Genomic DNA, 22,540 nt, shown 5'->3' on the forward strand with positions numbered 1-22,540 from the left:
GTCACACCCATTGTTAGGTAATATCTTTAATTTCTTGTATTGTGTTTGTTTAATTATAGTATAGGTTGATTATAATTGCTTAAGGGTGCTCTTGCCCTAGGATAAATAACTATTGTAAAGGGTACTCTTGCCCTACATAGAACAAATATTAAAAATGATGCTCTTGCCCTATAGAATATAGGTTGTAAGGGTTTGGTCTCTACCCACTGTATTGAAAGATAATCACTAGTGGAATACTCACTTAAGACCAATAAATGAGGGGATTTAGACTTGTAAAGTCGAACCACTATAAAATCCATTGTATTGTGATTAATTGCAATATAATAATCTCACTTAAAGTTACATAATATTTCATATTTGTAAATAAACTAAAAAATTAGGCAAAATACACTAGTATCAACCTATTCACCCCCTCTAGGTTGCCTTAACAATACCAAAATGGAAGATTTCTAGTGGCACCTTGGTCTTGAATAATCCTTCCGCTGTTCAATATTGGGTCTTGCGCGACACAATGCCCCTGGACTGAGAGAAACTTGTAAAGCTTGAGGACAAGGAACTCCTTGAGTCTATGTTCCTGTAAGTCTCAATCTCTTCATTTCAATTGTTGATCTTTGCTATCTTCGATCTGCTTAACTTAACTCTTTTTGCTGTGTGTAGCTTCGCTTTAGGCATTGTCCATTTTTTTGAAAATGCCTTACTCTGCCTCAGCTAGTACTCCATCAAGAATGATTATTACAACATCTTGATGTGTGACCTGAAAGCCTATGTAAACGAACTCGAGGGAAACTAAAGAAAGAGTTGGAGGACACATGGCAGGGGAAGTTGGAGACTCGACTTAGTAATAAACGAAATAGTGCTCGGGACAAAGTGAAGAGGTTAAAGGACAACTTTCATTATGTATAGATAAAGATTACAATAAATAACTTTTAGAAACACGTAAAAGGAACATTACAAACTCTCACCCAAAGCTTAAGGTGAAAAACCCAAATCTCACAATGACTTATACAAAAAACATGCGACATATATATAGAGTCCTCTGATTGATTGTGTAAATTTTGTATGGATCAATCGATTGGAATAGGTCATAATGTACCTTGTGCCCATCGAGAAAGAGATCATTAATCAAAGATTTTCAAATGAAGGATCACTCATGTTAGCCAACAAAATATGTTGATGCGGGTCAAACTTCAAAACTACGTACAAGAATATTAGGTCAAACATAGTGTTTCTTATTAGTCACATATCATGGAGATGGGACAGTCAAGGAGGATTCTCCACACTCCTCCATATAAACTTCAAAACTAGGTAGAAGACTATCATGTCACACAATGACAAGGAGATTGGTGAGTTTTCTATTAGCCACATATCATAGAGAGTGGATTCACAAGGAGGATTTCCACACTCCATGTTTGGGACTATTTCCTCCCGATAAAACCCTACGTATGCATTTTGCTCTTAAATTATTTAATTATGTTCCTCATGCCCATAATAGGTTGGAATCCAATCTAGCCAATCGAAAGTCTATATGGCAATAAAAACACGTTTTATTTCCCTTTATCCAAATGATTTAGTGAAAGGCTTCCAATCTGCGACATTGTTTTTTTTGTCCTCTCTCTTTTTGGAATTGTACTTTTAAAATGTTTAATTAAAGTGTACATTTTATGATAGTCCATTTTAATGTTGAACTAAATGCGCATAATACGATGATAATATCTTCACTTATAAGGGCTAGGGAAAATTTCAACGCTACCGCTTGAGTTATCATCTAAAATTAATCCCATCCCCTGAGTTACCAACTTATATGTTAGAACCCTTACTTGTAACCTGCGCTTAGAGGAGGAGCTACCAAGGGGCCGACAAGGGCCCATGGCTCCCCTTAATTTTATTTTTTAAAATTTTTTATAAGTTTATATATTCCCTTTAATATTTCTTTAATTTCCTCTTTCCATGTGTTAAATATGAGTTCGGATCCTCACCCCCAATGGAGAGGAGAAAGTGCTCCCCATTGCTTGTCGACCACAAACTATAGGGGGGCCACAGGGTATTGGTGATGGGCCTCACTTTTTTATTTTTCACTTGTGGGCCCCATATAGTTGTGGTTATAAAGCTGTCGAAGGAGCACCCTCCTCATTAGGGAGATGATCCACAATCCTGAAATATAGTATTTGACCCCTTCCCAATAATCCTTGAACTTTCTCCTAAAAATTCACTTTATTTAATAACAATTTCAATCGAAAGTTTTATTAGTTGGACATTTAGAATTTTAGCCATTGATTTTATCAAATATAATCGTAATCATTGAATTTTTGTTTTGTTCTACTTAATTTATGAAAATTGTCTATTTTTCCCATATTTAATTAATAGATTTCACACTTATCTTTTCTCTTGCAAACATAGAGGAAGATGAAACAATCTTGTACAATTAGGAGTTGTATGGTAACGATTCTAGCACACTTATTCTGTGTCATTTGCCCACTTTGGTACAAAAGTTAGCAAAAACATGTATGGTAAATCGGTTCAACTTTTCTGTGCTGGTTTAGAAAAATTGTGCTGAACCAAGCATTTGGCATGGTTTTTTTCGTGCCAGAGAAGCTTCAAACACGCGGGGCACATGTGAGGCTGGTCATGACGGTACTTAGGGTTATCTATGTAATTTACGATATTCACGGTACGGTACTTAGGTTGTCGATGTAATTTGCGATATTCCTAAAAGCTCCTCTATCACTCTCGTCTCTCAGCACTCTCTCGACGCTCTGGTTATCGTCTCTCTCAACGGTAATCTCTCGCAGCCCTAGATAAGACCTCTCGTCTCTCTCTGCACTCTCTCAACTCTCTCAACTGTCTCGTCTCTCTCTGCCCCTCTATCGTCTCTCTTTGGCTCTGTCTCGTCTCGCTCAAGGATCTGGGTTGCTGGACTCTCTCGAGTTCGTCTGCCTGCTTTGTATTGGAGGTTGAAGAAGAGCATCAAGTCGGGCAAACCGATTTCGCGAGAAGAGGAGCCCTTGCATCTGTGACTACCCTCCTCCTTTGTTTCTCAGCAATATAGCCCGTGGTATGTTTTTGTCTACTCGGTTTTTTCCCCAAATAATTTATCTTTGGATTGGAGTGAAATTAGGAGTTACCCATTTGACCTCTGGTTGTGGATTCTGCTCTGTAGTTCGAGAAAGATTAAGAGCTTTTGGTTGTGGATTCTGCTCTCAAGGTCTCTCACCTCGTCTCTCACCTCGTCTCTCTCATCTCGCTCAACTTGGTGGCAGACTGTCTCTGGTGTTGTGCTCTCTGCAACCGACACTCTTCTTCTTCTGTGGTATACTACCGCTGCCACCAGGTATGTTCTTAAATCTGCAGTTTCTTCACAGAAAGGCCAGCGAATGAACATATATAAATTTGCTTGGTTGTGAAATTTATGAGGTGATTTAAACTGTTTACATATATAAATTTCTTCTTTTATCATACGTATGATAAATAGTTCTGAATGAAGGGCTCTTTTCAGGACAACTGAACAGTATATGCTGCAGCTATATAAACCCCAATTTGGTTGTTTCTTTGAGGGGTTTCTTTTGGGTTGTATGTGTATTATTGAGATGCATAAAGAAAAATGGAAAACAAAAAAGAGTCCTAAGTCTGCTTACATCGATCACCATTCAAAAGAATTGCTACATGCCAAATTTTCTCTCTACCTGCTTCTCCCCATTACAAGTAATAGTTTGATAAAGGAAATATTATGAATGTCCCTGTACCTAATTGAGAAATAAAAGATGTTCTTCTTGTTTCCCTCAAAAAGAAAAAAGCACTTTGAAACCACAGATTCATGCAGTGAGATAGCTAACTCTTTTGAACATGCACAACATTTTTTTTAATACCAATTTGATGATAATATGAACCACAGGAATAGGTTGGAAATATAGATTGGTTGGGTGTAGACATGTATGATGTTGTTGGAAGGTAAAATGGTCAAAATCATCCAAGTCTAATAAGACTTGGTGTTTTTACTTGAGTCATGATAAACTCAATGAGGTCAATCATTCTCTCAAAATACTATAGAATCAAATTACTTTGTAATTGAGTAAAAATTGATAATTCTACATTATAAAACAATAGGAAAACCTTAATTCCTTCAACCACCTTTTAGTACATATGCTATAAGAGCTAGAAAACACCCCACTACATATGCTCAAGAATTGAAAACTCTTGTTCCAGCAGGATTGTTAACAGAAGCTGAGATCCATAATATACAAATTAAAATTCACAACAGATGATGTACATGCTTAAAGAAAAATTACTTTTGTTAGTTTTATCGACTTCTTAGAAATTACAGTTTAATCTTCCGTGGACTAACCACTTTATATTTTTGGTATTCATATTTCTTCATCGCTTACATGTGATCTGTTTCCATGCTGCCAGTGTTGGGAGTTTTTTTTCTTCTCATATTTATTTATTTCTTTGGTCGAGTCTTTTTCCCCTTCATGCATTATTGATTTATGACTTACTCTAGGCTTGTCTTACATCAACTCTGGAGAAGAATGAGAGATGCTATCTTTTAGTTATGTAATCGCCCTAGAAATTTCATCCGGTGGCATTTCTTTTAGTACATATGCTATATGCTGAAAGATACCCAAATGATGTTTGTTTTGCTAGTTGGGTTAATGACTTCCTTTTCCCCCAACGCACTCTGATGGATAAAGTTAGAAATTTCAGTTGGGAATCTTTCTTTGGTGGATGTCAAATAAATGTAGAGCATACAAGTTCCCAAAATATGCCTCTTCATAGCTGTCCATTCTTTTTCTCTCTATGTAGGTCTTTTCAGATTTCTTTTTGATTATATGATTGTCCTTAGTAAAATAGTGTATTCAGCCTTTCACCTGTTGTTTGATTTGTTTTCTTAAGTGATTCATACCTTCGTTAATTAACTAGGAGCCTTAGTTAGGGGTGGGATCTGCATCAAGGTTAATGCAGATATCTTTGTCTCCTGGGGTGTAGAAACATGTGATTAAACCCAAAATTCTTGACAGACTGATGTAATCCTCTGTCAGTTGTAGGATCATTCAAATTGAAATCAGCAGTAAATTATGGTTCTTAACCCCTGCTACTATGACTTCTTAGGGCAATTCACATATGGACAGCAGCTAATTAGGGCTAAATACACCCAATGCTATGGGATTTTGACCTAGATTGCAATCTCTTATTTACAATTTTAAAGGCCAAGGACTTATGATTGTTTAACATGATTGTTCAAACTGCATCTAGTTTGATTTATAGTTTAGTTGAATACTTTACTTTGTGGTCTATTTTTTAAACACAAGAACTTTGTATCAGGATGTCAACATCCTTTAATGGGGTTTTGAAACTAGTTGCATTTGATAAACTTAAGGGCAAGGATGGTAACAGAAATGAGTAAACTTTGGTGAACAATGGATGGAAAAACTGTTGGGGTTCACGTAACATGGATAACTTAGTCTCTAGTCTATGGTAATGTTACCTTCAGTTGTATTTACCCTTTTTAACCATTGATCTATTACCTCATACGTACATAATTCATATGGAATAATTTGTTGGTATACCCAAGAAATTTCATCCTCTCTTCATCATCTTCTCTTCCAACCTCCTCCTCCTTGTTCCTTCGGTTGAAATGGACATATCATCTATTTGTATGATAGATTATAGATGCTTTGTTATATTTGAAAAAAGCTAGAATTTTTCCATGTTCTTTGATTAACTTAATTAAGTTGATGTTGCTTGTTACTTTGCACTTTTGATTGTTTCTTGTTATTTTTGTGCCTCCATTACTATCCCTCCATTAACTTAATTAAGTTGATGTTGCTTGTTACTTTTGATCTTTGATCCATTACTATCCACACTCCATGGTCATTGGTTTCTAGTCTTTCGTTCTCCATCTGCTTGAAGGTCATATCAGCTCCATCATTCTCAGTAAAGAAGTTGCTTAAAGCCTCAAAGACTATATATACATGGAGAAGTAAATACCTATTAAACATGTATGAATCCCTTACAAGAATTTGCTGGATATTTTAGTCTATCAGTGTTGAGTTTCCTGCCACATTTCGATCATAAGAGTGTTGGTTTGAATTGTGGAAAATCAACTTCAGTGAAATTGCTTCAAGCAGAACAAAGTACAAGTGGAAGTTCAATCTACAATGTCACACAGGATGCTAGAGTTGCCAAAATATCAGCTCTCGAGCAACCCTGAGGCTTGCCCTTGAAAGGATCATAGAGAATACACGAGCCATTCACCTCATGTCATATAGTACTCCATAGGAAATATTTGCACCTATGTATGAATTGAACAAGCATATTTAACTTATTTTTAATTATTTTATATTTATATTTTTAAATATTTTATTAAAAAAATGTGTCCATTTTGGCACAGAAGTCGTACATACCATACATTCTGTGCCAAGATGGGCCAGAGAAACATGCCCATCTGTATCCAACCATACAAGATTATGGCAATGATTCTGTGCCAAATTTGCCCACTTCAGCACATAAGCATAAAAACTTAACTTGCTTATATTAACATTTAACAATGGTTTTCTAATGAAAAGGGGTGCCACTCATACATTTTTCCCATGAGGGTCTGACTAATAAATTTGATAACTTAAGGGATGACATTAATTTTAAGAGCGACTCAGGGTAAGGGTGTCAATTGCGTACTGAAACCGTTTAACCGTACCGAACCACACCGTCTAAAACGTACCGTACCACACCGTTCAAAAAACTGTACGGTATGTATCGAAACCGAATACTGAACCACACCGTCTAAAACGTATCGTATCGCACCGTTCAAAAAACTGTACGGTACGTACCGAAACCGAATTTCTTCGGTACAGTTCCTGTTTTAGGTACTCATACCATCAAGTATGTACCGAAACCGTACCGAATTGGTTCTGTACCAAATTAAGGTATATAAATGTAATTTTACAATTAAAACATTCTACCTTTACCCTAACCGTAATTCCCTATTTCAAATTTTCGTTTAGTCCTTCACTCCTCTTTTTAGATTTACTTGCTTTGTCTCGGTTAATATCAAATTCTATCGATTGTTTGATCGCAATTTCATTAGGATCTTAATGAACTAATAACAAAAATGGCATGGGTTTGTTTGTACAAAATTTATACCGCACTAAATTCCATGTTTAAACCGTTTTAATACCGAAACCATACCGAACCATTTTTGCAAATACCGAAACCGTACGGTATAAATTCGGTATGGTACAGTTTTGGTTTTTGGTATTCAAAGTTGGTACCGTACCAAATTACCGAAACCATACCGATTGACACCCTTAACTCAGGGGTAGTGTTGAAATTTTTTTCCAAACAATATAACCACGGGCATTTTCGTCCAATTATTTTTTTAGAAACCTAAAATACCTAATGAAAAAAACATTGAATTTTGGGTCAGAGTAAATCTATACTGTTGAATGAACAGTTCACTCAACGGTCCAAATTTGCTCTAAACTCCAAATACATCTAGGCCTTTGAGTGCTGGGAGCAGCAGCAGTCTTTTACACCCTTTCCTCGAACGAAGCTTCATCTTGTTTGAATCCCTTGAGCCAGTCCATCGGTGTCTCCTTATTGCAGCGGTTTCTCTTCTTCATCTTCTTCGTCTCGGCGTCTCCTTGCAGCGATTCATCTCTTCTCCATATTCTTCGTCTCGTCCACTGGTGGTGCGATTGCGAGAAGCATAGTCGTCAAGGTCAGTGAAAAGAATCGGTTTTCCCCTCCTGATTCTTCTATGTTCATAGTATTCTTTCTGTTTTTACGAATAACTAACAGAGTCGAATCAATCCCAACATTGTTTGCTTCTTACTTCAAAACTCTCTTCCTTCGGCTAAAGCATTGGTATGTCTAAGAATGGTTTCAAAGCACAAGAAAGGAACGAGGTCAAGACTTCCTCTGTAGAGCCTACTGCCTTTTATTGGTTATTACAATTCTACACCCCAAAGAAGCTGCATAAATTAAATTTTTTTAATGTTTAGTGTTTGTAGAAATAGTTAGTACACAGCATTCTAAGTGATATGAATTACCCACTGTGTGGGATGACACAATGTCCTTCAGTTTGAGTTCCAGTAACTTAAAACTGTTTAACTACTCAGTTTACCCTTATTCTACTCTTACATACAAATATTTATTAAGTTGTTTCTCGCGATTGGTATATGTATCGTATTATTGCCGTTCATAATTTCTTTTGATTTATATATATGCGATGATTAGGTTTTGCAGATTGAAGAAAAATTTGATTGTTAAAGAGTTCTTTTCCCTAGGATGAACTTTATTTTGTGGATTTTGTGAGTTATATGATGAGAATTGCGCAGGTATCTCTTTGATGGAAAAAAAGGGACAGAGAACTCTATTATTTTGTTTATTGGATGTTGGATATCTGTTATATAGCTTCCTGTTAGGGCTAACAGAGCAGCCGTATTAAACTCTTATTATGCAGGTGTTGTTGTTGTATTTATTTTATTTTGCTAGATTTTTGTTGTCTAGCCATTTAATTCCTGTACGTATCCACATCCGTATTATTGCTGTTTCCAAACTTACTAACTAAGCTCGCAGGATAGTACTTTGAGTCTTTTGACTAGCCAGGTTCTCTAAAAAAGGGTACAAAACTCTGGCAGATCCTGGTTATTTCAGACTCTTGGAAACAGATCTGTCATAAAACCGTAGAAATCAAGGTTCTAGTAGCTATGTTTTCTAGTGATGCCCTCGGCTCTCTAATTCATCTTTATTTAGGGATACAGTCATACAACTACATTCTTGAATCCTCTTGCCAGGGTTCTCTTTTTCTTAGAGTTGTCTCTTGAATTCTTGTTGTTATTGTAATTGTATAGTTAATAGCATTATATCTGAAACTGTGATTCTGCTCTAGTAGAAAATTGGGAGACATGTCGTCGAGGCCTGAGTTACAAGCTCCTCCGGAGATATTCTACAATGATTCTGAGGCTCGCAAATATACCTCTTCTTCACGTATAATGGAAATTCAGGTGATTTTCTTTCTCATTATGTTCCTTTATTTTTCTTAGGCTCACAGTTCTTAGATTTGTCTGAGATAAATTGATGATTTTAAACTCCCTTTTTGTTATAATAATAATTCTTAAAAGGCAAAACTTTCGGAGAGAGCACTGGAGCTGCTTGCCTTACCTGATGATGGAGTACCTAGACTTCTACTTGACATTGGTAATTATTTACCTTCCAATCTATTAATCTTTTATTGTCTTTTGAAACACTTGGTCTATTGTTTTTTGGAATGATTTTCAGAAGTTGTTCGACATATTACATGGGCCTTTTAAATGTTGAAAAATCACTTTGAAGCAAATAGACCTTGTTGTTTCACAACACACTGTACAGTATGTAGTATGTTAATATTAAAGCTATGATTGAGTACTAAAACCTTGTTCACAGTATGTAGTATGTTAATAATAAAGCTATGATTGAGTACTAAAACCTTGTTCAAGTGTTAGGCTTGTGAAAATTAATTTTTTTGTCACTTTGAAGTTTCTACTCCCCTGTCCATTACTGTTGACGGAAGAGTAGATGGAATCATGGAAGTAGCTTTACTATTTTTAAATGTATTTTGTCTTCGTTACTTTTTAGGTTGTGGATCAGGACTTAGTGGGGAGACATTGTCTGAGAGTGGTCATCAGTGGATTGGCTTAGATATTTCAGAGGCAATGCTTGGTATTATAATGTTAACTGCCTCTTCTTTTTTTTTCTTTTTTCTTTTCCTTCAATTAATTCAATATTTGTGCAAGATTCTTGATATTGCCTCTTTGAACTGTTTTCCAATTCCAGATGTGGCATTGGATCGAGAAGTGGAAGGAGATCTTTTGCTTGCTGACATGGGTCAGGTACATTTTCTTTTTCATATTTGCCTTACTTGGAACGCGTCTCCCCCCCCCACCCCCACATCCATTATTTTATTTTAGTTAGTCATTTCCAACTAAAATTTGGCACGTTGAATGCATTAGGCCATAAGCATTCCAGCACTCCTAAACCAGTAAGAGTTAGTTTTCTTGTTTTTCACTATTGTTATTATTATTAGTATTATTTTTTTGATGTAAGAATAGTTAATCAAAGCCTGTATGTATGGCAACTTATACTAAAAACATTAAAGCGAATGTAGAAATCAAAATACATACAAGGGTTCTGATTTCAATGTCAGATTTTACAACCACTAAAGAATCAACAATGGATCTAAGATAAATGGTGAAAGAAAAGGTTGATGACTAAAATTCAGTAATTCTGTTTGTGGATGAGAGTTGCATGGATGAATTGAACTAGAAAATAAGATATTGTCTAGGCAGTGGCCTTAAAACCAAATAAATAAAATTTCGAGTACACAACTGTTTTTGATGAAGACTAAAAGTTTTCACTCTAGGATTCAGCCTACTAAATTTTTTTCCTATTTTAAGTTATCTCAATATGAACTTAACCGAAAAAATAGTAAAAACTTGAAAATCAATTCTTGTAGTGTTTAAACTCATTTACTGGCTGCCTACTCAACCTTTTAACTCAGTGCTCAAACAACTACTAACATAACTTCTGAATTTCGAATTTATAGCACAGACACTTGCAACAATATTGTGTAAAAGGTCCAGTCCCATTTGAGGTGGCATGGTTATGCTCAGCGGATGCCCCTGAATGCTCCAGTAGGGATGAGTAGTTTGATTCAGATTGAATGAACTGTAAAGAGCCAGGCAGACCTAAAATGACCTTAGGAGAAGTGAGGACATGCATAGGTTAGGCCTTGTGTCTTGTATGAACTTAAATAGAACCTATTGAAAGGCAAGGATTCATGTAGTTGGACTCAGGATAAGGCTTTTTGTAGTAAAATGTCCAGCCCATAATAGACTCAAGTCCAGCTGTCCAGCTTAGGCCTTTATTGGTTGTAGACTGCCAAAGTTAGCCTGATCAACATGTTGACATAAGAGCTTAACTACCATACCAGTTGACAAGAATAGCATTTAGAGAAGAAAATAGCCAAGCAAAGTCGACTCAGATTTCTTTGCTTTCTACCTTCCTTCAAAACTTGAGGATGAGTATTTCTGAGCCAGGGGCAACTGAGCAACACAGCTTTAATCCAATAATATTGGTTGACCTCAATTTAGCAATCTAAGCCCAAGGAGTTGAAAGGTGTTATCTTAGGTCTCTCTCTGTGGCAGGCCTTTTAAACTTCTAACTTTATGGAGTATTATAGGCTGAGCTGAAAGTGTTCTGTATCATGAACTTTGTATCACACTCATTAGTTGGAGGTCACTAGAGAATCACCTAGATGGAAGTGAAGAAATGGAACCTGTACATACAAAGAACTGAAGGATGATTGGATTCTTATGGTATTTGAGTATAAGACAGCGGGTGGTTTTGAGTATCGATCAAGTAAGTTGAATGTGATGCAGGTAATTGAGCTTAAGTGCTACAGGGTCGATTTTATGAGTTGCTGTTTATGTGTTTAAGGGGAAACTATTTGTAGGTTCTAAAGTGAGACAATTTTGTCTTTATATGAAGGGCAGTATTCCTACACAAATTTAGAGTCCTCTCCCCTTTCTTTACGTGGAAATAGAGTTATTAGATTGTAAGGCTGCTGTTGATGTGTTCACATTCCCAGAACAAACCGTTTTCCACTATTCCTTATACTTTAATAAGCTTGGTATCCAATCCTACATCATTCCCTACTAACTTTTCTTATAGTTTAGTCTTGTGAATTCCATAGTGCTACGCTGTGCTACGTCAAAGAACTTGCAAGCTGTTATCTTGGGATAACCCACACAGGCTCCATCATGTGACTTTTACTCAGCAATGAACTTTTTTGCTCAAAATCTAGAACATGGGTGATGAGGACATCAGTGAGCAGTTCCGAGTTTACCGGCGACGCCGGCGTAGAGATCATCCCACGACAAAGATCTATGTGGATGGATGATGAGTTCGGAGGTTATTAGATTGCTAGGATCCTATGGTTCGATGAGAAACACTGCTCATATGCAGTTTGTCATGTTATTTTTCTTAGTCTTAGTGGGTTGGGTAGTAGTTTACTATTGAAATATTTTAATTTCATGGTTGAGTCTTTATGGGCTGGGCCTAGAGTCTATTTTGGCCCAATTTTGAGTTATTTTGAGTTTGGGCTACATCAAGGGTCAACTTTAAGCTCATATCTATTTGCACCGGTAATGAATGAATTAACCAAAGACATTCAAGATGAGGTCCCCTAGTGTATGCTTTTTGCGGATGATATTGTGTTGATTGATGAGACCCAAGTGGGGACTAATACCAAATTAGAATCATGGAGAGTAGCTTTGGAATCAAAAGGCTTTAAACTTAGTAGATCGAAGACAGAATATCTAGTTTGTAACTTTAGTCATGATCGGGCAGATGATGAGGTGATGATACTTGACAATAAACAGATTCCTCAGAGTGATTGTTTAGGTACCTAGGTTCAATCATAAGTAAAAGAGGTGATTTAGAGGATGAGGTTTCCCAAAGAATTAAAATAGAGTGGATGAAGTGGAGAGGTGCGTCTGGGGTCTTATGTGATCGGCGTATTCCATTAAAGCTTAAAGGAAAATTTTATAGGACCGTTGTTCGACCAGCTATGATGTACGGTGCAGAGTGTTGGGCTGTTAAAAAGAATCATATAGATAAACTCAGTGTAGCAGAAATGAGGATGCTAAGATGGATGAGTGGCAAAACTAGGATGGATAAGATAAGAAACGATCATATTATAGTTGGTCTGGGAGTTGCTCCCAGAAGTGATAAGTTTAGAGAAAGTCGTTTGAGGTGGCACGACCACGTTCAACGGAGACCTATAAATGCTCCTGTTCGGAGAAGTGATATAATCCATATTGAAGGAACTAGAAGAGCTAGGGGTAGATCTAAGATAACCTTAGGAGAAGTGGTGAGAAAGGATATGTATAGCTTAGGCCTTGTATCTAGCATGGCCTCGAACAAAACTGATTGGAGTGCAAGAATCCATGTAGCCGACCCCATTTAGTTGGGACAAGGCTTGTTGTTGTTGTTTGAGTTTGGGTTATATTTACAACTTAAGTTGGGGTTATTTTGGGAATTAAACATGTAGGGTTGTGAGGAATCAATTTTTTTTATTTAAACCTTGTATCAAATTCGTTTTTGGCAATTAATGAGTGAAAAGAAAAGAATTAGAAAAAGCTCACGCTGCTCTCTCTCTCTCTCTCTCTCCTGGCGGTACTGGTTCTTTTCCCTCTCTCCATGTAAGCTCTCTCTCCTCCTTCCACCCTTGTTTCCCACTAGAAAACATGCCCTTGCTCTCCTCTACAAAGATCTACTCTTTTTTTCTAAAAAAAAAGACCTAGTTTCTTTCCTGGAAATCTTCTTCTTCTTCCCCAAACCCCATGGTTCTGTTTTTCTAGCAGGGGAAAAAAAAAAAAACCTATTTTCTTTTCTTCCTTCTTTTGTTCTCCTTTCCCTTCTCTTTGTTTCTTTTCTTTCTCTCCCTCTCTCTTATCACCAACTCTCTTTCCTAGGATACACCATTACTTCAAAATATTATTTTCTCCTTTCCTAGGATTCCCCACTACTTCAAAATATTTTTCCTTTCTCTTATTTCTGTTCCTACATGCTTTCTAACCCCTGTTTTGGAGCCAGGATTGGCAGGTAACATTTTCTCCCCCAAAAAATTTCTCATTTATTCTTTGACAGTAGTTTTGTTTAAAACAAAAACTTCCCAAGACTCCTTTTACATTGTTAGTTGTTGAATTCCTTGTTAGAAATCTAATATTGACTAGGACAGCTCTATTTTTCTTTAAGTTTCTTAATACCCTTGCATTCAATTTAGTGTTATGGTGCCAAGATCCCCATCTCTTTGTTTCCCTATTGTTTTTTGTTTAGTTGTGCTTACCAGTAAGACTTATTGTGTTTATTTCTCTACTTTAACTGTCTTATATGCATGATTAATCAGATTTCAAGTGCTGCAATTCCTTTCTTTACTATCTGTCAAGAATAAGTGTTTAATTCTAAGAGTCTAGTAGCCCACTTTGTAGGTCCCCTAGTTTCTAGGGTTTCTCCTACATCAATGGGCCTGCTTCGAGCTTTTGAAACTAATTTATAGGCTTATTAGACACCTAATGTGTAATATGAGCAGAGGAAAAAGGTTCTAATGTAGACCCAAAGTAGAAATCTTTATGGCACCAAGAGATTTAAATGGCGGCACTAGGATACTTGATTGGTGGCACTAGCAAACTAAATTACAAGAATGAAATACTAATCCTCTATATGGTATGGGGATATAATATTTTTCCATTACAACTTAAATAACTAAGACCTGTATAACTTTTAATAGGGTGTGAGGTTCGTAAATTGAAGCTCTAGTCTATTGCTTAAAAAACCTGGTTTGTTAATAGGGCCTATTGATACTTAATGTGGTAGATATGGTATATCTGCCTGCATTGTTTGTTCCCATTTTCTAACTTCATTTATAATGATCATATGGAACAGTTGCAATCTGAAGCCTCGACTGATTAATTGTTAGTTGGATACAACAGCATAACTTTTGATTGATTGTGTTGCAGGGTTTAGGACTTCGACCTGGTGTTATTGATGGTGCAATTAGTATCTCTGCTGTTCAGGTTACTCCTCCACCCTGTTTCCTTCAATTTGCACGTCTAATGGGCTTCATAAAGAGGCATTATTGTTCATTCTACGTATCAATCTTAGACAGAAAACATTAAACTGTTTGGCACTAAGCATGACTTAATACTGGTCTGAAGTGAAATGTTGAGCACTCATGCCTCGCCCCTGATGAGGTTCCAAACTTTTGTTTGATTTATAATGAGTTTGCTGGTCTTCAGCTTTAGATATAAGATGCAGAATACTTGTTGCTTATAGTAGGTTATACAAGGAGACTTTATTTCTTTATTTCTTACTCACGAGCTTGATATCCTTCTTGGTTTTCTTACAAGCAGTGGCTATGCAATGCAGATAAGAAGTCTCATGATCCAAAATTAAGATTGAAGTATGTCTGAATTAATACACAATTTATTTATTTTAAAAAATAAAATAAAAATGTGTTGCATTAATGTGTTATTGAACTTGGTTTGACATCTCTGCAGGGCTTTCTTTGGATCATTGTATAGATGCCTTTCAAGGGGAGCAAGAGCAGTATTACAAGTATACCCTGAGAATGTCGCCCAACGAGAGTTGATGCTGGGTTTTGCAATGCGTGCTGGGTTTGCGGGTGGTATGGTGGTTGACTATCCCCACAGGTAATGAATTGATCTTTTGGCTTCTTAATGTCGAGTAGTTTAGAGTTTCAGGAGTAGATGATAATAGTCTTTCTTGGTGTTCTATGAAGATAAACTTCATGTTGATAATGCTTCTATAATCTTAAGGGCATTTAGTTATAAAAAATATCTTGGGGAGACTTTTTCTGTAGTTACACAAGGATGGCCCATAAATGGCATTCCAATACATATGAATCTCGCACAAAGTGGTTTGGATTATTGACTATTTGCTAGGTGGGGCTAGTGCAATGTTGGAACACACTCCACTTTGTTCCTGCATCTTTGTATCAGTAGATTGGAGAGTTTGGTGTATCATCTCCTGATTTTCTTTTCCCTTAGAAATGTCCCCCCACCAAAAATATTCTGTGAAATACTTCCTATTTTGAATGATGTTTGTCAGCAGAAACCATCCCCCCCCCCCCCCCCCCCTAAAAAAAATAAAAATGCTGGGGTCCTTTGCTGAATCTTCTGAGTTTTGTACTCAATTTTGTTTTGTGTGACCGAACTTCCTCTATCCAATGTATATGTCTAACTAACCTTGGACAATTATTCTCAAAACAGTTCTAAGAGCAGAAAGGAATACCTTGTGCTTTGTTGTGGTCCACCCTCTGTAAGCACGGCTCTTCCCAGTGGGAAAGTTGAATCTGGAGAGAGTTGCTCTGAAAGTGAAGATGAAGAAAATCAAACAGTAAGTTTTCATTGTGAAGTTCTCTGTCCACTTTTTGTATTTTCTGATGCTTTTGGATAATGTTTTTTCCCGTGAGTTGACAAATTTTTATGGGGATTGCTTGCTTTCTTACAAGAGTGACATGCTTTATCTGTTTGTCCTTTCAACTCAAGCTAGTTTTGATTGATGGGTAACTGGAATCATCGGATCAAATGTAAAATAGGGGATATTTTTTTTTGATCAATAATCCAATTTATATTAGAAATAAAAGCCAAACAAAATCAGGACAGTTAAGTATATAAAAGAATGGCGAGGTTGTTGCTGGTTTGACTTTGTTGTATTTTGGTGAACTGTAAATATGAATTTCTTAAGTAATGTTGTCCTTTTGGTGTGTGCTTATTATTAACTTCTTTTCTCATAAACGACTTCCCTTCAAAGGAAGAGATTGAATGGGCTTCTAAGGTTGTGGCATCATGCTTTCAATTTCTAGGCATGTTTGGAATGACAGTTAGCTTCTTTGTGCTACTCAGGTCTGTGTTTCCGAAAGGCAACGTCCGAGAAAAAGACAGAAACTAACAAAGAAAGTAAAGGGTAGAAAATGGGTTCTGAACAAGAAGGCACAGAAGAGGAGTAAAGGGGATGTTGTTCCCCCTGATACCAAGTATACTGCTCGTAAACGAAAAGCTTATTTCTAGATCAGTTACCTTCCAGTCCCAGTTCTTTTCCGTATGGAGGTTTTCATTTTTGTTTGTCTTGTACTTCTGTTGGGAGTTACAGTTATGTATTGCTAAATGGGAGGATTTATTTATTTATTTTTTAGAAAGTTGTATTCCTTATTTTTTGTGATTGGAATTTCATGTGACAGTTTCAGTAATTTCAGTCTAGTCTCGGCAAAGTATAGAATTTTGGCCAGAATTGGTTTTAGAATTTTAGTATAATTTTGTTTGTATGTATAACTTCTTGTATTTCAACTCTTAAGAGGTGGTTAAAGTGGTAAAGATCAAAAGCTTATAAGGAAGATATAAGAGTTTGAATCTTAGCTTTTACCCTATATTAATTGAGGGGCACATAATTTGTCTAGACTCATAGACACCTCAATTTCAAGGGAAAAAAAAATTATGTACTTGGTATCTTCGATGATTCTCTATATCATTAGGCAAAAGAATTATCGAGAATATGCACCATATGAACGGTGGTTCATTTAGATGTTGAAAAAACATAAGTATTTAAGCTGAAGTTGAAAATTTTTAGTATTGTTGTACTTTCATAATATTGTTATAAAAGCACAAACTAATAGGAGTGATGTAGATACCGGAGCGATGGCGATGATGCCTAAGAATCCACCGGAGAGTGCTTTTTGGCCGTCGTTCTTTTCCGCCGAGCTCCGAGATCGTCACCTCCCTTGCCAATCTATGCTATTGTCATCTCTCTCTCAGATTTACTCGAGTTTTTATTTAAATCAAGTCTCTGTTAAGAACATCGGAGAGGATGTTGAAGTATCTGCAGTCTTATCTCGGAAGGTTCTTGATCTCAATAAGTAAGTTCTCAATCCTTTAATGTCTTTGTCTATATCTCTTCTCTCTTCGCTGGAAAGACTACAACCGTCCAAGATTTAGGGGTTTTGTCACCGCCGGAATAAAGCACTGATCTGAAGCTGAATGTAGGGTTTCACTTTCCTCCATTAAGTTTGTTCTTGTCCGCCGTTTGTGCGTGTATTTCGTCCGCCACTGTACGTGTTTTCCGGTCCGCCGTCATGCGTATATTTTTGTTGTGATTTGTATTTTCCTGTAATCAATCCCACTAATTATCATGAAAGCTCTCAGTTGGAATTGCCGTGGGCTGGGTAGTCCCAAGGCAATACGTGCTCTGCAATCTCTCTCCAAAGCTGAGAAACCTGAGTTGTTATTTCTCTCTGAAACAAAATCAAAGTCGGCACGGATGGTAAATCTAAAAAGAAGACTTGGTTTCTCTCGATCGTTTTTCGGTGGATGCTATTGGATCAATTGGTGGTTTATCTGTTTTGTGGCAAGCCTCAGTGAAGATTCAGATTCTTATGTTCAATGATAGACTCATTGATTTGGAGGTTGAGTGGAATGATTATAAATTCTATGTCTTGTGTTTATGGTGATCCACTGAGGTCCAAAAGACAGAAAGTTTGGGATATGCTGCATGACATTGGAAGGAATCGAAAGGATGCGTGGCTGTGTGTTGGAGACTTTAACTCATATTTGGGTTGGCATGAGAAGTGTGGAGGCAATCTAAATTTGGCCAGTGATGCTATTGGCTTTAGAAATCTTGTTCAAGTCTGTGGGCTAATGGATGTTGAGTCGAAGGGTCCTGCTTTTACATGGAACAACAGATGCAAAGGTTTGGGGAATATTCGCATAAAACTTGATAGAGCTCTTGCTAACATTGGGTGGAGGTTCATGTTTGAGAATGCTATAGTGATGGTTAAACCTGGTGTGTGTTCTGACCAGAATCCACTTTTGTTGGATTTCTATGGTGCTCATGTAAAAGGTAGCCGTCCTTTCAAATTTGAAGCGATGTGGAGTCGTCATCAGGGATGTGTAGAGGTGATCAGAGAAGCTTGGAGGCTGCCAATTGATCAATCAGAGGGTCATCCAATTACAAAAAATCTAAAGAACTGTGAATTAGCTCTTAAAGGCTAGAACAGGGATGTCTTTGGACGAGTTCAAACAAATATTCATAAGCTGAAAACCAATTGGAGTGGGTGCAAACAGGAACACATGCAAGCTTTAACCAAGAGGAGGAGGAGAGGATTCAGAAACTTTTAGAGGAAAAATTGCTTAAAGAGGAAATCTTATGGCATAAAAAATCTAGACTTACATGGATCCAAAGTGGGGATCAAAATTCAAAATATTTACATGCTACTACAATTCAATATAGGCATTACAACAGAATCCTAAAACTGAAAAATGAGGATGGATCATGGACTAAATCTGCTGAGGAAGTGAATGAGCTTTTGTTGGCTCATTTTGCTGAAGTTGTTACCTCACAAAGTGTGGATACTAGGATTCTGCAGATGGCTATGAACAAAGTTCAACTTGTGGTGGACGATGCTACTAATGAGAAGTTGTGTAGATGTCCTTCTGATGAGGAAATTTTGGATGCACTGAAGGATATGGGTCCTTTGAAATCTCCGGGTCCAGATGGCTTCCCCCCTTTCTTTTATCAAACATATTGGGAAATCACTAAGGAGGAAGTATGTAAATTGGTGAAGGAATTCTTCGTTTCCGGTCAGTTGGCTAAAGATCTTAATCGAACGTTCATTTGTTTAATTCCCAAAGTGCCAAATCCAAAATTAACCGAGCAATTTCGCCCCATAAGTCTATGTGGAGTGGTGATGAAGATCATATAAAAAATTATGGCAGAAAGGTTGAAAACCTCATTATTAGGTATCATTTCTCCTATGCAGTCAGCTTTTATACCTGATAGGCTAATTTCTGATAATGTTTATATTGCTCATGAAGTATATCATTATATTTGTCATAGGAAAAAAGGTAGAAAAACAATTCTTAGCCCTCAAGATAGATATGAAAAAAGCATATGATAGGATAGAGTGGCCTTTTATTTATGCGACTTTGAGGAGATTGAGTTTCTGTAACAAATGGGTGGACATGGTGATGGAAGGCATATTTACAGTTTCTGATTCTCTGTTAATAAATGAGGTAGAGAAAGGATCCTTTATTCCCTCTAGAGGAATCCGACAGGATGATCTGTTGTCTCCATTTCTCTTCATACTTTCTTCACAGGTTCTCACCTCTATCATTTCTAAAAGTGAAGAAGTCAATCTTATCATAGGGATCAGTGTTTGTAATCATGCCCCAACATCTCACATCTATTGTTTGCTGATGATTGCTTACTGTTCTCGGAGGTGAAACTGGATATTATCACTCATCTACAAGAGTGTCTTTTGCAATATTGCCAAGCTAGTGGGCAGGAAGTCAACTTAAACAAATCCAAGGTCACTTTTAGTCCCAATATACCAAACAGATTTAAAAGGTGGTTTTCTTGAGTCTTAAAAGTCAAGTATGATGGTGGACCATCTAAATATTTGGGACTGCCTACAGACTTTGGTATTTCAAAAAAAGAACTATTCTTGGATATAGGAAGTAAAGTTGCAAGAAGAGTACAAGGGTGGAAGCAAAGGTTGCTGTTTTCAGCTGGAAAAGGAGTTCTAATAAAGTCAGTTGCTAGCTCATTACCCTCCAATGCTGCATCACATTTCTCATTACCAGCCTCGATGTTGAATGATACTAGAAAAGCAATGACAGACTTCTACTGGGGGTCGGAAGAAGAAAAAAAGGAAGATACATTGGATTTCTTGAACTAGGTTGTGTAGATCAAAGGAGAAAGGGGGCCTAGCCTTTCGTGATCCATTTATCCATAACAGAGCCTTATTGTCCAAAGTAGCATGGAGGGTATTCGCAGATCAAGGGTCTCTGTGGGAAAAGTTCATTAAGGCTATATACTTCCCTACAACTGATTTTCTAAAAGCTAGGAAAGGAAACAAGCCATCGTGGGCGTGGCAAAGTCTTCTAAAAGGAAGGGAGTGTCTTGCATTGGGGCTTATTTGGTCGATCGGAGATGGCTCTAATATTGATGTATGGATATCTAGATGGATTCTTGGTTTACCTGGCTTTAAAATTTAGTCTCAAAAGCCTATTGGAATTGAGGTATCTAAGGTCTCAAATATGATAAATAATGAAGAACCTACTTGGAATCATGGCCTACTTAATCAATTATTTTCTCCAAGAAAAGTGCAGGCTATTTTGAATATCAAATTAAGGAGGTTCTTTTCTAGGGATAAACTAACATGGGGCGATTCAAAGAATAGTCACTTTTCAGTTAAAAGCTGTTATCATCTTTTGTCCAATCAGAGAGATAACCAAGTGAGTCTTGAAGCATCATCATCCAGACAACATTATTGGACACAAATTCAGTCCCAGGGATGGATGACCATATGGAAAAGCAAATGCCTACCAAGGTTAAAGCTTTTATTTGGAAAGCAGCAAATCAAGGTATCCATACTGCAGATAATCTTTTGAGGCGACAAATCAGGGTGGACCCCGGGTGTAAAAGATGTGGGGGTGTGATTGTGAAACAACTGATCACATGCTTTTTGATTGCCCATATGCAAGAGCTATTTGGTTTTGATGTAATTTGGATGCAGTTATTAGAGACAATAACTAATAAATTTATGAGCTCTCCTGGACGGGTGGAGATTACTTACTCTACCTAATCGCTCGGTAGAGGAGGATTTGTTGGGGTTGGCATTTATGGTCTGTTGGTCCATCTGGCTTGCACGCAATGAATTGATTTTTAGGGGAAATAATTGGGACCCAGGTATAGTCGTGGATAAAGCTCTGAAGGCTCATGCAGAGTTTATTAATGCCCAAATCAAGAATTCTCCATTGCCTTCTGCAACTAGATTGAGATGTCAGTATTGGACTTCCCCTCCTGCTGGCCAGCTGAAATTGAACTGTGATTTCTCTTGGCTTGCCAAAGAATCTCGTGGGGGTTGTGGTTGCATTGTTCGTGATTCTAGTGGTGCCCCCCTTTTGGCTCTGTCAGTCTCAATCAGTTTTGGTGGGTGAAGCTATTGCTGTCTTAGAAGGTTTGTTAGCTGTGATGGAAGGTGGTTTTAGCGAGGTGCTTGTTGAGACAGACAATATGTCTCTTGCTGGCATGATTAATAAGGAAATCCACTCATTTCTTGAAGTGGGCCTACTCATTGAGGACATTCAATATATTTGCTCTCTTTGGGTGGATTTTGTGATTAAGTCTATTTCTAGGGACGCTAATTTAGTTGCTCATTCCCTAGCCAGGATGACCGTGTCTTTGACAAACAAGACCGTTTGGCCTATTTCCTCTCTTGCAAAAAAAAAAAAAAACTAATAGAAGATTGTTACACTTTTCTTCCAAAAATAGACTCAAGCGCTTATTAGAAAGATAGAATTAATTATATCCAAAATTATAATTTTAAACTACATAGAAAATCGTAATTCTAAACCATCACGTAATTATAATTAATTCTCCCAATTTTTCTCTTATTCCCATTTCTCGAAAAAAGAAAAAGTACTTGGTATTTTGGACGATGTTCTCCTTCCCAATTTCTCAAAACAAATATTAATTACTCAAAAAAGAAAGGTCTCCCTCTAATTAATTATTAATAAATAAAACACTTTGTATATTTTTTCTCATATAAAATAAATCAGACTAAAATTGTTAATTTACAAGAAAAGTATCACATAAAACATTTTATTACATTGCAAGTTGAAGAATGTGATTACATCCCCAATTCCTCTACTATTATAAAACTAAAAAACAATGAAAACCCACACAAAATCAAAAGGAAAGAAAAAAAAAATGAAAAAAACAAATACAAATTACTAATAATTAGCGTACATTTAATAGATTTTGTACTTTTTTTTTTGGTATCTGAGGTTCATCTGGTCCAGCTTACACGCACCTTGATTACATCTCAGGACGATGCTTGTCGTCCGCAAGATAAGAAGTCTCATGATCAAAAAAAAATAAATTTTGTTCATTGTTTCAATTAAAAAGATAGAAGTTATCCAAATTTAGT

The 22,540-nt window shown here is 36.8% G+C and overlaps 2 protein-coding genes across 3 annotated transcripts; both read left to right on the plus strand.

Moving 5' to 3' along the window:
- The first annotated feature begins 2,704 nt into the window (after window positions 1-2,704).
- RID2 (S-adenosyl-L-methionine-dependent methyltransferases superfamily protein) lies at window positions 2,705-16,958 on the plus strand. 2 transcript variants are annotated; one of them, XM_089136799.1, is made up of 11 exons: window positions 2,705-3,052; window positions 3,158-3,328; window positions 8,885-8,999; window positions 9,117-9,192; window positions 9,610-9,693; window positions 9,808-9,863; window positions 14,553-14,609; window positions 14,946-14,995; window positions 15,093-15,245; window positions 15,825-15,951; window positions 16,461-16,958. In XM_089136799.1, the coding sequence occupies exons 3-11, from the start codon at window positions 8,901-8,903 to the stop codon at window positions 16,623-16,625; spliced, it is 867 nt and encodes a 288-aa protein (XP_088992925.1). In that variant the 5' UTR covers window positions 2,705-3,052; window positions 3,158-3,328; window positions 8,885-8,900; the 3' UTR covers window positions 16,626-16,958. The 2 variants fall into 2 exon arrangements, with proteins under 2 accessions (XP_088992925.1, XP_088992924.1); XM_089136798.1 differs by having other exon boundaries at window positions 8,888-8,999.
- A 291-nt stretch (window positions 16,959-17,249) lies between these two features.
- On the plus strand, window positions 17,250-21,548 carry LOC149001949 (uncharacterized). The gene is made up of 6 exons (XM_089138613.1): window positions 17,250-17,467; window positions 18,014-18,546; window positions 18,672-19,153; window positions 19,422-19,619; window positions 19,704-19,825; window positions 21,278-21,548. The coding sequence occupies exons 1-6, from the start codon at window positions 17,250-17,252 to the stop codon at window positions 21,546-21,548; spliced, it is 1,824 nt and encodes a 607-aa protein (XP_088994739.1).
- Window positions 21,549-22,540: the final 992 nt, after the last annotated feature.

The sequence above is a fragment of the Hakea prostrata genome, chromosome 10 (assembly GCF_041222555.1).
Source record: "Hakea prostrata isolate BN-2017 chromosome 10, UWA_Hpros_2, whole genome shotgun sequence".
Taxonomy (NCBI): domain Eukaryota; kingdom Viridiplantae; phylum Streptophyta; class Magnoliopsida; order Proteales; family Proteaceae; genus Hakea; species Hakea prostrata.